Below are 23,751 nucleotides of genomic sequence, written 5' to 3'. Positions count from 1 at the left end.
TTGACGAGATTGATGTAAAATTTTCCGTAAGTTAAGCCAAAAATTCTGTGTATAACGTTTTTAATACCTATTTTTTTTTTAATAGGGTGGAAGGCAATGTTTTTGTACATGTGTTTTGGCGTGGGAATTCAAGTCCATTCATGCTACTCGTACATAGATACAAATCACGCTATATTTATGCGCTTTTCCATAATTGCGAGCTATTTGCATAATCGGTTCAATTTAACAGCGTTAAAAACGTAAAAAATACACCGTAAGCATTTATCACATTTGTTATTAATTTACGTGAAATTAATGACTATTAAAATGACGAATGATAGATAGAATATGGAAGACAAAAAACTGGTATGTCAACCTCACATAGAATAGGATAATGAGAAGGGGACTTAACACGGTTGTTAGGTTTTAATTCATAACATCAACGTTATGACACGCAAACCCTGCGCGTGGCTGGTGCCAGGCGGCGCGGGCCTCTGCAAATGTCTTAGTAATGATTTTAATCAATTTTTATACATATACACAGACATCAGTAATTACTTAATTATACTTAGGTTGAATTATAGAATAGAATAAACAGAAACAATTTATAATCATTTGTAATAACATCTTGATAGTTAAGTAGGAAAATTTAACAGCTATTAAACATTTTATAACTCTAAGATCTCTTGATAAACGACCAAAAACGATCTCGTGTTTCCCACATTTACGAATTCACCTCATAATTTTTACTCGAATCAAAAGTGTTAAGAGAAGTATTTTAAATTTGTTGTTTTATGTTTAATGTTGTTTTATGTTATAATTGTTTGTTGTATGATTTACAAAACATGCTTGACAAATACAGTACATGCGGTTTCAATATTCATGCTTAAAGTCCGCAACGAGAGACTTTCGCTTGTGAAATTCAAATCGACATGTGACATGTCAAGGAAATCCCGGCTAAGATATGTTTAATTCAAACAGTCTCGTTTATGGCATTGTATTGCATGTAGAAGTGATTACAGCGCCATCTGTCTTATGTACTTGTAAGCGAAATATGAATTGCTAGCTATTGCCCGCTACATCATCCGAGCAGATTAAAAAACCACTTAGTAGCCTATGTGATCTTCAAGGCAGTGTTCTATATCTTTACCAAATTTCATGAGGATCCAAAGTTACTGCAGCCGTTTCAAAGTTACGTGGTAACAACTATCCATCCAAACATGAACACAATGCTTTTGATCAAAGGTAGGTAACGCTTCTACAATTGCAGATGTCCATGAGAAGCGGTCGCTTAGCTATTTCGGCGAATCCAAGTGGTTGCACGCTTGTTTGCCAAGTAAACCTCATTATACTGACAGGAATAAAAAAATATTAATAAAACTTTTCAGGCAAAATTATTTTTAGATTCTTTAAAATGACCGCCATATCTATAACCAAAGTTTGCGACACAAATTCAAGAAAGTATAGAAGAATGTAGTTGTTGCGTTATTTTGAAACTTACAGCGTGGCATCGCGCGACATCGCAAATGTTTCCAAACTTGTGTTCTAATGCAACTTTAACCTCTTTTTTAAGTTTTGTTGAAGCACATTTTAATAAGTCTTTCTCTACTTAAGCTTTATACAAAAACAAAGTTAAATAAATTCATTAACAGTAAAGTTTATTTACGACTATATTTATAAATATTATGTTATAAATAAAATTTTTGGTATTTAACCCAAAATCGTAACAGCGCCATCTTGTACATTTTAGTGTTACGTTTTCATTTCATGAATAACACCTTGGTATTAAAAAAAATATTAAGATGGCGTTTTCTTAAATGCGTAAGCTAAACATAGTGTTCGTTTGAGTATTACACAATACATATATGTAACGAGCAAATAACCGCTTAGTATATGGTATAAACGTTAAAACCCTAAATAATTGCGGGAGCTTCAGCACACAATCAAATTAAACCGAAACTAATTGCCTGTCAAATTGATGGGCGGCTTGTTACTAAGTTCATATAGCTTGCACGTATCATGGCGTCCGCAATAACGTAGATTTGCGGTAACAATATCAATACTTGATAACTATGACATTTAAAATTAAGACTAGAAATAGTGTTTTGCAAATCAAATAAGGAGATTTAGAATTTAGCCGTACCTGGCCTTTTTAGCCTACCTTAAGCGTGAAGCAGGGTTATAACTTGAAGGTCACTCTGTCGATGTCAGTTGAGCCAAGTCAAGTCACGGTTAAAATTCCATAAGCGCCAGCAATTCTGCCCTGCCAAAACAACCGGATGCACTGCTTCCAGTAAAATGCTTTAACTAGATTTAGCACATTACGTGAAATTATTTATTAACTATAACAGTGTCGTCCCAAAATAAGTGTTAGAATTTTCCATTGTTTTACTCATTGTTAAATTATTTTCAAACTTCAGTACCCTGAATTAGTCTTTAACATGAAACTATATGATAGTGAATACATTAAAAGTTGGAACGAAGTTCCTTATCGCGCGTTGTGAAAGGGCTAGACGGAAAAAATTCTTACGAAAAGTTGTCACGACACTTTTTGCTATATCACCATGGCAACGACGTGACAATATATAACGAAAATTCATAGAAATAAAATGTACTTCTTGTGAAGACTTAAGTTTTTTATGCATAGAATAAACATTGGTTCCTTCACTAATTAATTGAAAGGAACTTCGTTCCATCCGGGTGTCCCTTGACACCTCTCAAGTTTTTTTTTAAATTAAAATATGCATGTATATGCCTAGAATTTATAAGCACAGTCTGTACAAAACTTCGTTCGCCATTTTATGATAGCGTGTAGGCTGGTAATCTCGCCGTTAGTTCCCGCGTTCCTTTGTACGTGCGACAAAGTACGCGTCACTAATCTTTTGTGTGTATTCATCGCACGTTTTCTACTAAGAAATAAATTCATAGATATATTTTTCAAACGTGAACGGGAAATGGACATGAAACAGCATAATTTAATGTGTAAATATTTTTCAGTACTTTATAGCTCTGTTCAATCTTATCTGTTGTATAATTTGAAAGTTTTCACTTAATTCGTGATACTCCAAACCTTATTATGCCTTATTAGGGAATGCCTGTAATTCCGGTCAAGTGTGGAATTTGGAAACCTAATTAATGGATAGAAAGCATTCCTTGCAGTAACCATTTCAAACATTTTCCGTTACCTAGCAACGGTTATTAATTTAGATAGCGAAAGCAAATTGTTAACTGAACGAATTGTTGACAATTTACTTAACAGTATTACTTTTCGAGGTTTCCGAACTTAAACTTATAATTATACGATTGAAAATTTATTCAAGGTTTAAGTACATAGAATTTTTCCCTGATTTTTTTTTTTCACTAAAAAAGTTTTTTTTTCTTCTAAATCTTATTTCTTTCAATAAAAACAAAAGAATGAAATAAAATTAATTTTTAATTTATACAAATAGTTTTGTCCATCATTTCTGTTGCATTAAATTCGATTTTTTTTTTTAATTCTATGAACTGAAAAACGAGATGGCTCGAGTGACATCTGGAACTTTGTTTCAATATATTTCTCTTAAAGTTATGAGATGAAAAAATTCAGTTAATGTTGAAAATACAATGCTGTATACGATATATGAGAATTTATTTTTAAATATATACTTGATATATGCTACCTCCAAAGATAACAATATACAAACAAGAATATTCAAGAAAAATGACACAAGATTTTTTCTTTTAAGTCCAGTTTTTAAGAATGATATATTTCAAAGTCGGTTTCTTTTTTTTATCATACCTTATAATGATGCTACTCTTATTCAAACTGTGTTTTTGCATTTTCAAGCTCGTTAGGGTTTTCTCAGGCGCTTCTTACAATGTCTTATTCTGGAATCTCGCCAAAGTGCCAAGGATACGACGCAGAGTTAAACCATTTTAAACTTAGTTTACTTAGAAAATATAGCGCCATTCGTGTTGGATATAAAAATTAATCACTTATTAAACAATGCAATAAATCCTTTTTATAAGCTAAGAACACTTTCCCCAAATGCAAGATAGCACAATCGGTCGAGCATCGGTGGATCAGGGGTTAAGCATTTGATTTGCAATCTGCAGGTCCTGGGTTCGAATTCCACAAAGTATCAATGTGTTTCTCGATTTTAGATTTACATATGTATTTATCCGATGTTCTTTCGGTGAAATTCAATGATATGTGTGAAGTCAACCCGCACATGGCCAGCGTGGTTGACTATGGCTTAGTCACTACTAACTTGGGGTAGGCTCCAAGCTCCTCGGTGGGGACGTATAGTGAGCTGATAATAAATAGCACAATTGATTAATAAAAAAACTTTTCAAGTAGCTTATATGTTCTTCCAGAGTATATAGAATCTTTGCCAAATTTTATCAAGATCCGTTGAGCAGTTTAATCCAACCATCCATGTACTTAAACTTTCGCATTTAGTAAGATTCCCACGTAAATCGCAAATGAACACAGAGGACACTCTCTTCATTGTTTACATTCAAAATTCGTTGAATCGCTTCTTTATTTACCATTAACAATTGTAGTAAGCAGTAGTAATAAATATACCTAACTTTATCGGTATTAGATAATTCTGTGTCTGACTGAGGGACAACTTTTGCAGACATAGTGGAATAAATTAAAAACACTTCAAAACACTCCAGTTGCTCGGCCGTCTTAAATGACATGGTTGAAAGAACACTTAAGTTGCGGCTACTGGCGGACGTAGTTTTAATAACTTTCTAGATACCCTCATCTCTAGGTCAATATACTATGGAGAGCTTAGAATCATACTTTCCAATTCATCATAATGAAAGATTCCAAAACCTTACTGAATTTAAAAAATTAAACCGGAGCAATTTATTGCCTGCCATTATCCCTAAGATCGGCACAGTATTTCCCTTAACACATTTTTATCAACCGTCATATCTAAATTAACTTGTGAAGCAGATACTCTTTCACACGATCTATTCATACATTCTTCGGACCAATTTATAACACATATTTTAATTACTTGGCTATCAGAGTAAAAAAATAAGGCATAGTACGAGTACAAGTCTATTGTAATGATAATAAACTACGCTTATTTACGGTCCATTTAATAATGTTCTAAAACTTAATATAGGTCTTAAATCCCACGTGATTTATTGAAGTAGAATAGAAAATAATGGTCGGCTTAGTTGAAGACATATTGCAATATTGTTTAAAATTTAAAAGTTTTCTTTTCTTATTTACAATATCGTTTCAAAAGCTTCATAAAAATAAAGCGTCATGTTTATAACAGTGCAGTGTAATAGGAAGAGTTTAAACCCTAAGTAGGTGTAATTATAAATTGGAATTTCTTTGGGAGCAAATTTCAAAATTTTATTTTATAAAATTTTCAGTATAGTTGCCATATTAGAGCTTAATAAAACAACAATTTAATTAAAATTCTCTATAGATAATTACATCTATCTATATATCTATATATATAAAAGAAAGTTGTGTTAGTTACGCCATTTATAACTCAAGAACGGCTGAATCGATTTGACTGAAAATTGGTGGGCAGGTAGCTTAGGACCAGGAAAAGGACATAGGATAATCTTTACCCCATTTTCTATTTCTTTTTATTCCGCGCGGACGGAGTCGCGGGTAAAAGCTAGTTCTTTATAAAAAATACAAATTAACTAAGTGTCAGGGGCGGTGGAATTGCGTGATATGAAATAAATCTAATACTCGCTCTTTATTTATCTGTATTCCTACGGTTTCCTGTACAAGTTCAATCAAAGCATCTTTTAAACCGCCCTAACTAATGGAAAACAATTTAGTGACTATTCTAAAGTCGTAGAATTAAATAGTGAAAGATCCGTGGTCTCTACCTACCTCTCTTGTTTATGGGGGTGAGTATTGTTGTTGTTTAAATAATAGAAGACTGTTTTTTACTGAACGGTGTCTTGAAGATTGCTCAAAAAATTATTGACATATTCCCATACAAACTGTATAAAAATAACTTTCTTCAAGAGATTAACATCTTCCCTTTTGATTCTTTGATCTTGTTCTGAATTCTATCGCGTACTCCATTTTTACTTTTCAATCAATTATTGTTCATACTATTAACTTAACATTGCAAATAATATGAGTTATGTTAATTAATCCGAAGCTTAATTTATTTATTTTACGCTGCGTTAACTTGCTCCCTCTCACTACGTTTTATTTAATGAACTGTCAATTTGAGCGTTGAACCAATTCGAAATTGTTGCATATTTCGATGTATTGTTCTACATAAAAATACATAAATACATCTTACTAATATTATAAATGCGAATGTGTAGATGGATGGATGTTTGTTTGACGGTATCTCCGGAACGGCTCAACGGATCTTGATGAAATTTGGCACAAATGTCTGGAAGAACACATAGGCTTTTTTCTAATGCAGCGCAGACAGTGTCACGGCGAAAGCTATATATAAATAAAAATCAATGCTCGTTTGTTTCTACCGCTTGTTTTAAACCACCGCTGAACGGAAAGAAATTTTCCAAAGATGTTCTCAAGACGCTAGAGAGGGATTGTATCCTAAGGAAAGGTTTTTTGATTTTAATAAAACTTGTTTAACACAAACAGTAAACATACTCGTATATTATGATAAGGTCTATTTTTATTCATCATATCTTATTTCATTTGCAGAAGTTATATTAAAGCAGAATGTCAACTGCACTCCACTTCACCCTTTTTGTTTCTGTCAGTTGTTGCGGAGGTTGTTTAACGTGAAGCGTCTGTTAACTTTAGTTTTCACTTTCATAACACTTGTTTAATAACAAATTTAGTTCTCTCATTCTCTTTTAATAAAATAAATAATGTTTAAATATAAAACTTGTGGTTTTACACATGTTTCACAACAATATTAACAAAATTGGAGTATCTGTATATAATATCGAAAAAATGCCGTATTTAGCTGATAACGAATTTCCTAAATATTTGATTGTCAGTAAGTCCGCTTTTGTTTCTAGCAATCTCCAAAACGGCTGAGTCGATTTCGATAGGACTTGTATTCGACGGTAGCTTATGTGTGGCTACTTTTTAACGTCCATTAGTTTGAAATAATTACAAAAGAAAAAGTACCAAAAGATATGATCACAACTGTTAACAGAATATAGTTATTTGCTTATATTTTTGTAACCACCTATTCATAAATTCATTTTTTATTCACTAACCACTTTTATTTATGAGATTTTTTTGTCTAAAAATATAAAAATAACATCCCTCTTCTTAATTTCCGATATAAAAATTAACGCATGGCTAATTAAAATAGCAATTATTATGTAGGCGCTAACTGCTGTAACGGCGCGACAAAAATTCACGTAATTAGATACATGCCTTTTCCCCATGACACTTTATAGGGTTGCAACGACAAAAATTACAAGGAAAAAATACAAAAAAAAACTTGAGAGGTGTCAAGGGACACCCCGATGGAACGAAGTTCCTTTCGATTAATTAGTGAAGGAACCAATGTTTATTCTATGAATAAAAAACTTAAGTCTCCACAAGAAGTACATTTTATTTCTATGAATTTTCGTTATATATTGTCACGTCGTTGCCATGGTGAAGTAGCGCATTCGTCGTTAACATACTCGTACTTACTATAGCAAAAAGTGTCGTGACAACTTTTCGTAAGAATTTTTTCCGTCTAGCCCCCTTTCACAACGCGCGATAAGGAACTTCGATCCAACACACCTTACCAGCAAAATAGGCAGGCAATGTATAAATACGAGTTAATGCCCAACTTTTCACATAGACAGCATAGATCGTAAGTGGTAATATAGTCAGAGAAAAGCTAGTATCAAACACTTAGTTAAGTCTAAAGATCAAATTTGGAATATTCTATCGCGATCCCAAGCGAATAAAAATTTACAAGTGACGTCCCTATCCGGGCTTCCATTGTGAGAGCACGGTCGGTCCCAGTCGCAATGCGGATGCCTCTTAATGTTGCAGTCAGCCTGTGCCTGGCAACATTCTCTAACCTAAATTAAAACACATCTCACCTGTAGCAACTTAAAAAAAAACAACCGATATCATGATTGTTTTCATTTGGCAGCGAAATTGCTGTCCGTATGTAAGTTTCAAGCAAGAATTTTATAACCTCTATCTCATGTTATATTAATTTCAAATCTTATTTTTATATTTATAGGGCAATCAGTTTAATAATAGAAATCATGGATAAAAGTCTTTTAGTTTCAGGATTATTATCTAGTCATCCAATTAACTTGTGCCAGAAGCTTACAGTTCATAAAATTGTTAAATAACACTGTAAAAATGTCTTACAGATTTCCGCTGCTTTTTTTTCTAAAGCGAGTGTGAATAATTGGTAGTTTTGCAGCAGCAAATATCATTAGTTGAATTTATGTATCGATCTCAATAATACACAATAAAATACTTAATTTTTTAAAAAGGTAAAATTACTCATACACTCATGTTTTCACTACAAACAACCGCTGTATAGTTAAAAAGTGTACATCGGTTGAACACAAAGTAAACAGTGTACTCTCCCGTATGAATCTCACCGATTGTTTGTTTGTCAATGCTTTTAAAATGCATCAACAGAATGAAAAATGCAACAAATTAATATTTTTGTAGTAATCCAGCGAAATGTCTTTGCATAAGTCGTACGAATATGTTTGTACTCGTATGTTGTTGGAATTAATGATGTGTAATTTCAGTGCGAGTTAGTGGTTCAGTAGTTAAACGTTTGACTTTTATTCTGCAGATCTTGGTTCGATCCATACCGCAATGTCTCATTTGCCAATATGTTTTGAATTTTCGAATTTCATATATACATTTTAACTGATACTAGCTTTTACCCGCGACTCCGTCCGCGCGGAATAAAAAATAGATAACGGGGTAAAAATTATCCTATGTCCGTTTCCTGGTCCTAAGCTACCTGCCCACCAATTTTCAGTCAAATCGATTCAGCCGTTCTTGAGTTATAAATAGTGTAACTAACACGACTTTCTTTTATATATATAGATTCGTACAGTGAAAGTAAATATCGTGATGCAACCTACACATATCTGCGAAGAAGTGAAGTCCACCAACCAGCATTAAACCCGCGTGATTGACTAGATAGACGAAGCCATATGTCAAATAAAAAAAAATGAAGTTAATTGTGCGCAAAGTTTTGTAATACATCATCAATGATCCACTTAATCCATTCACAACTATTTTGGGACTTACGCAGCAAATGTCATACAATAAATAGATGCGGAAATACGGTGCCACATGTGATGCGTAAGGCGTCATATATGCTGTATGTTTTAGGCCCTTCGTACACATAATACAATGACATTAAAGTTCGTACACAACGCGCTTCGCCGACATTTCTATCTGTCATTGCCTAAGTCAATCGCTCGAAATCTATTTGTCAAGAAAGTCGTGAGAAAAGTTTTTCAAGATGGTGGTGGAAATCTATACAGTTGACATAGTCGCTATGCATGTATTGACCGAGGAGACAATTTGCGTCGACTATTCAACGTTGTGTGTACGCGCTCTTGCGACGTAACGATACAATATTGGTTTTGTCAATTTACTTTGCATTGTGTACGAAGGGCTTAAGTCTTAAGTCGTAGTGTGTCAATATGTTGCTCTATGTCAAATTGTATCATTTCCATTTCGTTGTAGAATTCAACATTAAAAGGTTGAACTAAAATTCATAGACATTAAATTCCGACTTTTCTAACGCCAGTATAATAAAGAGAATTTATTTTGTTTCGGTTACATTTTTTTAAAATTGGAACATTTAAGTAATCGGAACAATCTAACACGCCATTTATTTCAATACCCTTATCGTGTTTGTATTTTTATTCTTTTGTCCCTAACTCCTATAACCTCATTAGTCACTTAATTATAATATTTTTAAATAAAACAAGGATGTAATTTTTTTGTTAATTAACTAAGTTTAGAGATTTGGACTTCATTTTATAATGATAGTTATTACACAAAAAAAACAAAGACTTCACATTCTAAATCATTTGTATGTATAATTTTTTTTTACATTTTAAAAGCATTAAAACAGTCGGGAAAGTCTATCTTTAAATGTAACGAATTTATTTCTATAATCTGAACCACACTGGCTGTCTAAATAAAATTAGCAAATAGTTAGTTTTATTTTTTATCACTTTTGCTCTTGATGCTGCGACATAAAAAATATGTTGACTTCCGAAGTTTGCATCGGCCTCGGTCATTTATTTATTTATATAATTACTTCTATAAAAATATAAATATTCGATGGTGAAGTTCTAAATATTTTGTAAATATTGAAATTACAGGTTTTCCTTCCCTTTTAAAACTAAAATGGACATTTCTAAAACATTAAACACGTTTTCGTGTTTACACTTTCATTTAAGAACCTATTAAAAGGTTTTAATAATTTCCGTAAAAAGAAATCAATATGTATGGAGATTAAAAGTATTTAATTAATTTTAAGTGTTATCTAATAGAATAAAACAAATAACTGATTTGAAACATCAAAAGTCACTAACAAGAAGTTAACTACCACACCATTAACATAATTAAAAAAAAAAAAAAACAGAATTTCCCGCCAAATAGTTGACAGCTGTCACATCACTTACCGGGTGGTGATTTATCCGGCGTTGGTTCGTCTCGTCGGTGTGTTTTGAGTAGGTGTAGGGCGAAGTCCGAGCCAACCTCCTCGGAGCGTGGACAGGGCACGTACGCGTACTGCTTGCGGGCGAGCGCCGGCGCGGGCGCGACGCGGTGCTTGCCCCGCTCGGCCATGCGGCAACTGCCGCCGGCCGCCGTGCCGCGACTCGAACCGCGGCGCACCGAACCCGCTCCGACTTACGCCTACCACTAACACGCTACAACTCTGGTATATAACACAATAATATGAAAATCTAATTTCACCGAAGGAAGAGACGTCTTTGATATTTCATGAAGAAAGAAAAACAAAAGAAGCTGCGGGTGATGCTGTTAAAAAACAAATTTTTTTACGCGTTATGTGTAGATTTTTGTACACCTGGCATATTACCTTGGTAATTAAATTATACAGAAATGCAATGTAAAAAGTAAGTAAATACTCTCTCAAATACAATAAAGCTTCGCGTTACTTGATGTTATAAAAATTTTAAAGTTTATCTTGACGAATAAAGAAACCATTAAAAGTTTTTCTTTGGCATAATTAAAAACATTTTGTCACGAAATCTGAAATATTCTTTAATTGTAAGTATTTTCTGAGTTATTTATGGTTCTTTAAAAATTATATTTTTTCATAATGAGTGTTACAATTCTTCAAAACCTTTATACAAAGCCACTGCAGCGCAACTAAGCTATGAGACTCATAGGTTTGGATTCGATTCCTTCGAAAAGACTTGAAGTTTTAAAGGCATCCTTAAATGATTATTCTGTTTGTCTTATTTGGAACTAAATAATTTATCTATTTACGCATTTTACTGGAATTTAGTATATTGTCAAAGATTTCCTCAAATTTCATGTTCGTTAAACTGTTGTTATAATTGTATACGTCCATTAAATGAATTGTTTTAAAGCATTTGTACTTTATAAAAGAAATACTCGTACAAAAAGCAAAAGCTTTTAAAGTTTTGCTTTGTGATATACGACGATTTCGAGACTCATTAACAAAGACACAGTACTAAAGAGAAATATTTGAATAAGTTAGCAAGGAATATATTTACTATTAGGGTTTTCACTTATAAGACGTTAAAAATTTGAATATTTTCTAATCTGTGCACGCAGTAAGCTTCCGCTTGCCGCCGCACATGTACGAAAACAAGTCCACTCTGATTTGAAAAAAAAAACAAGTAATGAAAACCCTTGGTAACAATTACAGTTTGATTAATTTTGATTACCTTTTATAGTATACATATATGCTTACATATTAAAAGAGATACATATCTGTCAGCCTTAATAAGGTTAAAAGTGTAATCATAAACGTGTAGTATAATAAGCTGGATGTAACAGAGATGACAGGACAGGGTAGCCCAAATTAAATCGTTAACTCGACACATGTCATCGCAACACGCGAGTCCTAAGCCGCGCCAGATAAATTATTGCATGACGTAAACAAATTACATATACACTTCCATTGCAACTATCACAACTACATGCAATAAACGCATCGACAGATAATAAATTATTATTGTAAATTTTGACATATCTGACCTTCTCGGTAAGTAAGGAGTTTTTTGTATAGACAAATAGTACTGGCCACCAAGAATGTCCCACATTAAGTTGTAACAATAAAAAAGTTACGTGAAAAATAGAATAAAGAATTGCGCGGGAAGTGAAAAACTTAACAAGTAAACATAGAAATGTGGCTATATCAAAGTTTCAAAGTTTGTAGTAAGTACAATTTGTCTGCTATGATGTTACTGAAAATCAGAAAATTCTGTTCAACCTTTAACATCATCGGCGTATATATTTAATAGGCTCATTATCAATGACAATAAAATTTAAATGCACAAATATAAAGTCGACTTTAACCACGGCATTTGTAGCAATTAAATGTAAACGGGGACTTTGAAATGTTCAGTTAAATGGAATCCCCTATTGTCCCACAGGAATACAATAAAAAAATCCATTGTACGAGCTTACCGCATTGCAGTGAAAACTATAATGGATATTAATTATTAAATAGCTGATGAAACAATTAAGAGAGATTAATATTGAGATTTTCGAATGCTATACTGTCGTATCTTTAAGAATAAAGATTTTTGTGTTAAACTATATTTGACTTGAAAGTGAGAATAACTAATTACCTTTATGTAAAACTAGTAATAATTTACTTAAAATTGTCCATAATCAACAATATAAAGTCTTATTTATTTTTACGCTCTTTGTCGATCAGAATTAATTTTATGTTGGTTTAACAATATAAAATATCTCCTAGTTCTTTGAAAAGACTGACATTTACTACCGCAACCAGAGTCCTTAACTGAGCACAATAGGATATAAGTAAAGTTGATTTCTGCCACTTAGGGACAGTCTATTAATCATGTGAGGTTCGTCTGGGGGAAGGGGTTCCGAAAAAAATCACCAAACATGACGGGGAAGAGGGGGAAGGACATAAATAGGTTATCACGTGTATTTATTTTCTGACTGTTGACGTAAATTTAATGAATAAATTAATAATATTTAATAAAATGTAAATATTACTTTGTACAAAAAGCGACGCCCTTTATCTGTATAGATAAAGGGAAAGAGGGTTGCTTAAAACCTCACCAAATTTTATCACAGCGGTGGGGATCAAAAATTTCCTAAAACATCACGTGAATAATGCACGACCTCTTATCGAATCGAAGCCAATTATAGCTTTTTAGGGCTCAGTATTATTAACATAAGACAAGTTACAAGTTTCTAACTATGTATATATTTTCACGTATTTTAAATATAGAAACTTCTATTTATCTGCATTTTATTTTCACTGCATGCACTCAACGTATCTCTTCTGCAGTGCAGTTTGTTACAAGACTTATGCAATGAAAAGAACCTTTTCAAATTCTAGATCCAGATTCATTCTCAATGTTTATACTCACGAATGTAAAGAAAAATAATTATCGCGGCAATTCGTGTTTAAATTATTAACAGTTTAAGATTTGAATTTATTATTATTACCACTGTCACTTTATTACCCAACTGACAAGAGGTATAGCTTTTTTTATTTACTAAGTCTTAATTTTTAAAGGTAGGGTTTGTCAATTTGTCTTTATATTTCTATATGTATTACGACGTAACTACAGTTCTTATGGACCGACTTTGTCGATTCTTTCATTATAAAATTTTATATTCACTTCCTCAATTTAGAATTTCATTGTGAATTAAAGGTACTTTTTCAAACATTAAACAGCAGAAGTATTTTTAAGAGACCATCGCATCGTTAAATAAAGGAAACAATTTAGAATTATGAAATAAAACTGAGGATACATATTTTATTCATGTTCAGTTTACGTGAGGTGCAATGTTACCAATCTTTATGCATTCTTTATTTATTTCTTTAAACGTGATCCTATGGAACTACCTCCATTATTCGCTTCGCGCACACGTACTCTTCTACGTCGAGTTTGGAATTAAATTATGAATCAGATTTAAACAGGTATTGTTATAAAAAAGAACTCTACTCTCACGTTAGTAGACCCAATCTATTGTAACAACTGAACATTACAGTAAGTGTAGATATCTATTGCGGAACGTTCATACAGTAACAAACATGTTGGCATCTCTTGTATTCTTAACGAAGATAACATTTTATATGTTTCTGCAATAAAAATCCAGAAGAACATTCAGTAGCTAGCCAATTGTTGCCAAAATACATCTAAAAATAGCCTAAAAATCCTGATAATATAGTAACTAATTTTAGCGATAATTCTAGCCTGGAAACTAGTACTATCTATGTCTGTTACAAACACAATCAAAGTACAATAATGCATTTAAAGTTAATCCATTACTACATTACCGCAGAGTTGCCTTGGTGAGAAACATCGCGACTTTAAAGTTTATAAACTGCACTTCCAGCTTCGCAAAAGTTATGATTAAATTGGTCACACTTGCCACAGTAACTTTATATTTTTGTAATACAAAACTTAACAAATAATAAATTGATTTTAAAGGAACCACGTGGCAGGATCCGCGTGCAATTAAAAAATACTTAATTAGTAGCCTATGTGTTCTTTCAGACTATGTTCTACATCTATGCCAAATAAGGTTTAATAAGATCCGTTGGACCGTTCCGGAGATACCTTCAAACAAACATCCATCCAAATTAGTAAAATTGCAAAGCCCCTTCAATTAATTACAGAGACTACAATGCTTGAATTACGGCTACAACACCGTAATACTGCAATTACGTCATTAGTTAGTTTAAATAGAGTTCAATCCAGCCGTGCCAGGCACCATAACATCCATTCAGTCAAATCCAGTTTAAACTTTTTAACGCACTGCAGATTTTAACCACTTTCACAAAAGTTCCTAAACACTGAACTGTTGAAGATAATCCTCTATCGATTTGAAACACTATAACCCTAATCACAATATAATAAACGTATAATGTCCAACATATTATGCAAGAACTAAAACTAATCATATACACGAGTTATGTTCTCGTCTTCTTCGCATCTTGAATGCGATGCAATGCATACAAAGTAAGATCATAATAATATGTTTTGATGTTGAATTAAACCACAGGTTTAATAAGATTATAATGTGTTCAAAATATAAGAATACATAAGCTATTATGTAAAATATTTGTTTTTAATATTACTAATATTATAATTATAAATGGGAATGTTTAGATGGATGAATGTTTGTTTGAAGGTCTCCAGAACAGCTCAACGGATCTTGATGAAATTTGGCACGATTGTAGAACGTAGTCTGGAAGAACACATAGGCTACTTATAATTTTTTTTTGATACCGCTCGCACAGAGTCATGGGCGACATCTAGTGAAACAATATTTTACAAGACCACGTTAAAATTCTAACAATAACTAATGGATGAAAAATATGATTAATGTAAATAAGTACGAGTATTAGAATCATAAAAAGTAAATTAAATTATTAAACATCATTACAACAGCAACTGCATAAAAAAAGGTTTTTAGACATTGTATGAGCAGAGTAACTAGGGATAATCTGTGAACTGAGAGGGAATCAAGATGGCGGTCGCGCGATGATGGCGGGAACAAAACGATAATGCAGGAGGCAGATGAGCTTAACTGGGTTCGCATTGTGATGTAATTTTAGGTAAACAATTTGTACATTGCTAGAATTTTAGTAATTATACTTCTTTGAATTAATTAAAACATGGCAGCGATTATAGGTGATATTTTCAATGGTTGAAATTATTATTTTTTAGCGGCTTTAATGTCACATTCAAGTATTAAATCAAGTAAGTTGCAGAATTTTTCCTGGACATTCTTCGTAAACTCTCCGTTCTGTACTCGAGCATGTCCAAAAATAGATACATTACATGTGGCATCCTTTCATTACAAAGTAATTGACTCGTATACAATGTATATGTACATCGTAAACTTACCCTTGTCCATAGGATCGGCACAATATGTGCTACTCCTCCATATATGTCTATTATATTGTCGTCATACTGATTTCACTCCCTTCTTACGCATATCTTCTTTCAAACAATCCGTCCATATCAGAAATAATAAGTACACGCTACAATATTTTACATTAAATAGAATTTCTGTTGACAAGAAAGTTTGAAAATGTATTTTCTTCGTGCCTCGGGAGCCGACAGCAATTTAACAAACATTATTTGAAGAAAAAGAGATAATCGACTTTTAATGTAAAATAAATTGATAAATATTTTATGGCTAAAAACTAAATTAACATTTCCTAAAAATCTCAGTAATAAAGAAGCCTGTCTAAATCTTACTAATGTTATAAATGCGAATGTTTAGATGGATAGATGGATGTTTTTTTGAAAGTATTTGAAGGTATCTCTGGAACGGGTCAACGGATCATGATGAAATTTGGCATAGAAGTAGAACATAGTCTGGAAGAACACATAGGCTACTAATTAAGTTTTTTTTTTTCCATTCCGCGCGGACGGAATCACGGACTACAGCTTGTGTTATAACATTTGGCTAATAAGGTCATAACATATCCCTTCGAAAAGTTTGTATTACTTGACCTTTGAGACCGGAAATAACTGTATTTTGAATAAGATTTGCAGAGAAGTGCGCCATTCTCAGAAACACATGAAGAATGAATGACGGTGTTTGCTTGCGGCCGTGAACTGAAGCGCGGGAAAACGCCTTTCAAGAATGTTTTCTTTTTATATCCAGTGTTTCTCGTGTTTTTTCTTTTCAGCCAGTTATTAATTATTTACGTACGCGATTTTTGGTTATACTACACTTTTATTTCTTTTTAATACTAGTTAAAATTATTTTTAAAATACCTACAAGTTTTCTAAAAATTCAATACGGAAACTGTTTGTTGTTATGTCAAGTCACACAAAGAAAAACGCAGAAACGATTATTTAATCCATTGTGTTGTGTTTCTGCTGTTTTGAAAACACCTAGAACAATCAATATAATCAAAAAACTAAATATAATAGGTACCTAGTTAATACGCAAAATTATTCAGTCCCTCTCAATTATTCAATACACGACGCAGGATTTCACGCAATGAGAAACAAACATTTAGAGGGTTGGTGTTGAAAAGAGAGGGGAGAAAGGGAAAACTTATGAAACAGTTCATTAATTTTTCGAGAGCAAAAATCTTTTTAATGAGGTTGGTTTCAAAACATAGTAGAGGAACATGGATATGAATTAATGAATAAAGTATTATTTTTAGCCGACTTCAAAAAGAAGGAGGTTATCAATTCAATACACGACGCAGGGACTAAGTAGGGACATAAACGTAAGTATGTCTAATACATCTCAAATATAAAATGTCTATTTACTTCGGCCGACACCGACTGCGAAATAGCAATAATTATACAATATAGACATGTTACAAGAAAGAAGAGAACTTCCTTTAGAGTTTAGAGACACGCAAAATACGCGCTTGTCGTGGAGTTGCGGAAAACTGAGCCCCTACTACTAACTACTAGAGTTTAGAGAGTTTTCATGACATTATTTTGTTTCTTTTTAGTGCATTTTGTTTGAAATTGTTATTTTATGTTACTTTTGTGTGCATTTTGTTTGAAATTGTTTTTTTTATATTGTAAGATTTGTTTCTTTAAAAAATATATAGAATTTTTCTGACCTAGGAATGTCGGAATGCTATTCAATTTACTCTTTACTAAATTGCTTACACACATACAGGCCATCTTTTATCTTTTATTCTAATAAAATTAATCAATGATTCAAATGTAGTTTCCATTTGTAATGACCACTTGACATCATTAATTTAATTTAACTTTCCCAATATTAATTAAAGTTTTAAAAGGCAAAACTTTGTCTAAAAGGTTTTCAGTTTGCTATCTTGTATGTTAAAAGATTATTTGATTTTTACACTATCTCATATTAAGAACACAGGTGTTTGAAATGAAAGTCTTCTTTGCCTAACCAATTTAAATATTCAGGTAACATTGATTTAATAATTGTGTACCGTTTGAAATTGAACCAATTTTTCGTATTGTAAATGGTTGATTTTTTATTTGCACTATTACAACGACTCATAAAAATAAAATTAAAATTAAATACCATAAATGTTTCTTTTTTTTTTTAAAAAAACGAAACTTAAAAGTTTTAATCAAAGAACAACTATGTTTTGTGATTTTTAACACCAGTGACATTTTCGACCATAAATTTCGTCACACGCTCGTTGATTCCATTTATTGCCTGATATGCGTTGGTTGTAAATATTGTTAAAACATTTGTATTTTTCACCCATTACCATTAAATATGGATATTTCGCTATATCTTTATTCATCCAGCCATCCTATCAGGAGTTCAGACATAGGCCTTTCCCAATGCCTTCCATAGTAAGCGGTTCTTCGTCTTCTGCATCCAACGAATTTCCGACTACTTTTAGAAATACAAATTGTAAAAAAATTGTGTAAGATATAAATTATTTTCCAACCAATTTCTTCGAAATCTGTGTCCAAATAAAAGGTCATTCCGTACAATCTTTTAATCCTTATCGAAATTTGTAATAATTTTAGATTTCTATAAAGCTTTTCAAATAAAATTTGGAAAATTTAACGAAAGGGAATAAAAAATCTAATTATTTTTATTAATATACGTTAGCCAATTTATCTTTGTACAATAAATTAATTTTTAATGTAATAAAAAAAGACAATAACGAGTACGAGATAAGGACCACCCAACTCATCAACATTTGAGTCCATAACAAAAAATCCTCTTCGGATGGTGATGATATTTAATCTGTTACAATGAATATACATGTTCTTGTTAGTATGCAGAAAAAAACCCTAAACCGTTATAGACAAGAGAGAAGCTACACCACAAAGAATAGGTCGACATTACATTGCGTTTATTGGTTTTAGAACAATTTTTTTGGTAGCAGCTTTAAGCACTACATTGCGATTCTTGTGGTGATAATGACTGATGATGATTGTAGATGATCTGGCTCGTAGCTCATCAGTTCAGCAGAGATGCATCTCGGTAAAGTTCTTCTTGTCCTTAAAGATGGGACCCCAAGCGCCGTAGTCCTTCTTCTTTTCTTCCTGCTTGCTGGCTGGTGGATTTGCCATTGGTTTCCTGTAACACGTGAATGTTAACAGTAAAATAAATTACATTTATTTATAATATTATTTTTTTATTGACATCGTCAATGAAACAAAAAAAAAAGAAAGCCAATAGATACTTGAAGTGAAGAAACATTTTCGCTTTCTATTTAAGCAACTAAATTATTATAAAATAGCTTTTACCCGCGACTCCGTCCGCGCGGAATAAAAAATATAAAACGGGGTAAAAATTATCCTATGTTCGTTTCCTGGTTCTAAGCTACGTCCCCATCAATTTTCAGCTAAATCCGTTCGACCGATCTTGAGTTATAAATAGTGTAACTAACACGACTTTCTTTTATATATATAGATTAAATTATTAAAATTATTGTAATGTCAAATTACATGTAAGTATTATTGTGGAAGTGTTTTTCTCATTTCTTTTTCTTAGGCAAGTTACAAGTTTAACAAGATGCTTTGTATTATTCTTTTAGAAGTCATTTTTTGTGTTTTTACTTCAAAGCAAGTTGTTCTCTTTTGCACTAAGTTACGTATATAATATTTTCTAAATTACTTGAAAGGAGCGGCGACGTCGAATTGTTTGCACGCTTGATTAGCTCTAGAAGCGGTCTTAAGGTCGTCACCGCGGGCCATTGCTGCTGGTGGTCTTCACTGAGTCAGTACGAGCCGATGGAGATGAGAGGTGATGTGGCGATAGCTGACTGTCTACGGCACGTGCTGAATGTGAGTAAGCACCGCGTGTTCCAGACGGTTACCGGTGTTCGCTCGACGACTGCCTTTTCTTGTGCACAGGTTTTTAGCGAGCCTGGAATTTAAATTAAAAACAAATGAATAAAGCAATAAAAAACATAAACTGACGACGACAAAGGAGGTCGTATACATTTTAGGCACACCCGTATTTATATTTTGAGGCAGACACAACATTGAATCGGGTGCAAATCTTTGTTCCTTATTCATTTTTGATATTGATTGGATAGTGTGTTGCTGCTGAGGACAAATAACTATTTCTAAGGACGATAAAAAACACAACTGTTGAAAACCAAACAGTATATATAGATTAAGGACGAAAATTATAATGATTTAAAAAACTGAACTATGAAAAAACCCAAGAATTAATCTACTAGTACAGTAGTGGTGAAACAAGAGAAACATCAGTCTTAGGTTTTCAATCTAATTAAACAAATGAATTCAAAGAGTTAGTATTAATAATATATTGTTATAACACTACTGTATAATAAACAGGATCAGTAAATAAAATGCATAAATTAGCATAATAAAGTCCTATAATCTCGTCAAGAACTGGATGGACGACATGATGCAATAGCAAATAAATATGGCATCATTGTGGGAAATGTATATGAATACTTTAGTAAAGGACTCAATTGTCGTCAACGATAATATATCTAAGTTGACTATATAACTACTCTATTTATCTATTCTCTTCTCTATTTGGTATCATCACGCGGGTGAATTTTACATAGATTTGCTGATACTGTCGTAGATTTAGTCATAAGATTAACTAGTTATCTTTTGTACACTACTTATCTATCCGTTGTATGGTTATACAAAAATGTTCCCTTTTCCTTTCTTATCATTCTGCCTACCACTCTGGATTACGGGCACAGTTATGTTTTGTTCCCTTTCCCTTTATATCTTTATAGATTTATTTAGTATGCGTTCGTAATAGGTATTGTTTATGTTTTATTTGTTAAAAGCTTAGGTACCAATCTCTATCAGAGTTATATTTTACAAGCACATTTTAATCCCAAGTTCTCAAGCATTATCTCTAAAATACTCTTTCTCGTGAATTTTTCTTAAAGTTCAGTGACTGTCACTTGTTAGTTGATTATTTTAACCTCGTTGACCGGTCGGCGGCCACGCGCAAGTCGCGTGTCCGCCGTCACTCCAGTTCACCTAGAAAACAATTTTAACATATTCCGTTGTTAATATTCAATAACCAGTTCCATTACCAACATCTACGTCACTATCCGCGAACGAAACTTCATCTCCTAAGCGAACGTTGAGAACTTTTGTACATACGTGGACAGTTTTTAAGTACGAAAGTACCCAAGTAAAAACTTTTAGTTCAAAGAAAGAATTCAATGTCTCACTCAATTATGGATTGCTTCTCTCATCTTACACCACTTCTACAGTTGATCGAGTAACGTGAAGTTATTCCCAAGTATTTTAACTTATCCACCTTATTTTAAAACTTTCCCGAGTTTAATTTTAAAGGATTCTAGTGACCTGCTTTCATAACACCTCTTTTGTTTTTTGGTCTTTGGAAAATTGGCAATTTACATTGGGAATTATTTGCAACACATTTCTGTTCACATCTTCTTCGACTAACATTTCTTACGTGGATGGTTTAACGTTAATTGTCATTTTTCTGATTACCTTTTATTTGAGATTTTATTATAGTGAAGAACCTTCGCATTTAAAAGACTGCAATTAATTAATAAAAAAAATATTATGTAAGATCGATCAAGACTGTTTGCTCTGTTAAAAAACAAATACGAATTACTTGTTTTTGTTTTTTATATGTTACGAAACTGTTATTGCCTCAGCGACAGAACACTTTCTAGAGATGCAGGGATAAGTATAATTTGTTACTTCTTTCACATTTATTATCCCAAATTAAGTTAACGACTGATAAAATTCGTTATTTCCTAGAAACTAAAACATTGAAATTCATTCATCAATTTTAACAGCTACGGAAAGTCAAAAAATTAAGTAATACTTTTTAGGAACTTCTTACAATTACTATAACCGTGGGGTATTTGTGTACACAATTACCAGCTTTGTTATTTCAGAGACCGTAAGATGGCCAATAATAATTTTGGCATATTTTTTTTAGCATTTTAGTTTAATGAACACCGGAAATTCTATATCAGATGCAAAGCCGAGTTGAACAAAAAAAGATGACATTGTAAACGTAGCTATTTGGACAATAAAGACTACTACTAAAACGTCTGTGTTTTCTTAGGGCGACCAGAGATGAGAGAGCTCCTCCTCTCTCAAAAAGAGGAATCTCCTGGAGGTGGAGAGGAAGAAAGTCTCTCATCTGAAAAAGGTCCATACTCTTTCTATAAAAAATGTTATCATGTCCCCAATTTCATTCAGATTTCGCGGGATTATTAATCAAGATTAAGGTGGATCCACTTTTATTTGATTTTGTTCATCTCATCTTCAGGGTTCTCTCTCGCTCTTTCACTTGTTTTCATAAATTACAGTTTATGCGTATTTCTGCTGTTAAAAGTGCCCAGACTTTTACTATTTAGGTCCGGTGGATAAATAAGAACTTAAAATATCATTAGAGATTCAATCTCATCATCTCACTATAGTCACGTAGGGTAAGTGCACCAGTTTTCGTCCTCCAGATAGATTTATTTGCCGGCATTTTATTCGTCATATCCTTCTTGTTCTTGTCAACTTAACCATCCATCTTAATCAATCCCTCATTAGAGATCTATATTATTAAATCTCAATCTCTTGTTATTTGTTCTCCTAAGGATTTAAGAAGCTTTTTGATATGTGCACCATTCAACGGATTAAGTTTCTTAGCATTTTATTAGTATTTATTATTAAAGTGTGATTTAGATAAAACTACTAGTATACTAGCTGTCGCCCGCGACTTCGTCTGCACAGCATTAAATAAAACTTAATTATGTAACTTAAATATGATTATATTCTACATCTATGCCAAATTTCAGAGAGATTCATGCAGCTGTTCTGGAGATTCCTTCTAACAAACATCCATCCATCCGTCTTAACATTTTATTAAGATAAAGTCTATTTAAAATACTTATTACATATGAACTATCGATAAACAAAGGAGCTATATCTAAAAGTGCAATGTGCTTTAGTGAAAACTGGTCTGACAACCACAAACTTATCACATGATATTTAACTGTATAAAAAGTTCAACTAACCTGGGTAAAAATTTGTCCGTGATCGCAAATTTTCTCTTCGATTTTGTCATTGACACCCAATAATTTCAATAGAAAAAATTTCAAAAACAACACTCCGAAAATAATCAGAATTTAGCGGCCGATTTGTGCACGCGCCGATATGAAACTGCCGCCGGCTGGACGACGCTTGCATTTATGTACCACATCGGAACTGGCCGGTAACGTGTTTAGATATCCATAGCTACGTCGACGATATAATAATTAATTCTATTGCGACGGATTTTTCCTCCAAAACCAACATCACATTTCACCTTTTGTCTCGCGTTTTATTCACGGGATTTTAAAATCACTTATCACTTGTTAATTTCTTATTTTTATTTTTAAAAGTTTTTTTTGAATAAATGTATTTTATCTGAAACTAGCTGTCACTCGCGACTCCGTAGGCGAGGAATTAAAAAAAACTTAATAAGTAGCATATATGTTTTTTCAGACTATGTTCTACATCTGTGACAAATTTCATCAAAATCCTTTAAGCCTTCCTGGAGATAGTTCAAACAAACATCCATCCATCCATCTAAACATTCACGATGTATTTTATTTAGAAGTAGGTGTTGTGAGTAAAATTAAAAACCGTATTCCTCAGTGATTCACATGAACAAGGCTTTTGCTCTGACAATGTGTCACA

The 23,751-nt window shown here is 32.6% G+C and overlaps 1 protein-coding gene and 1 long non-coding RNA gene across 2 annotated transcripts in view; both read right to left on the bottom strand.

The window, feature by feature from the left end:
* LOC106709749 overlaps positions 1–10,759 on the bottom strand; it is a 66,732-nt gene extending 55,973 nt beyond the window's left edge. The window contains exon 1 of the mRNA XM_045680029.1: positions 10,579–10,759. Within this exon, the coding sequence (XP_045535985.1) occupies positions 10,579–10,744 (166 nt within the window). The 5' untranslated portion in view covers positions 10,745–10,759. The remainder of the gene's footprint in view (positions 1–10,578) is intronic.
* An 8,052-nt stretch (positions 10,760–18,811) lies between these two features.
* LOC106717675 lies at positions 18,812–23,241 on the bottom strand. Its single transcript, XR_001357347.2, has 3 exons — positions 23,088–23,241; positions 19,709–19,960; positions 18,812–19,168 (listed from the first exon to the last, which is right to left on the bottom strand). It is a non-coding gene; the product is annotated as an uncharacterized LOC106717675 (long non-coding RNA).
* Between the last annotated feature and the right edge of the window lie 510 nt (positions 23,242–23,751).

Source organism: Papilio machaon, chromosome 11 (genome assembly GCF_912999745.1).
Source record: "Papilio machaon chromosome 11, ilPapMach1.1, whole genome shotgun sequence".
Taxonomy (NCBI): Eukaryota; Metazoa; Arthropoda; class Insecta; order Lepidoptera; family Papilionidae; genus Papilio; species Papilio machaon.
This window is presented reverse-complemented; position numbering and strand designations above follow the sequence as displayed.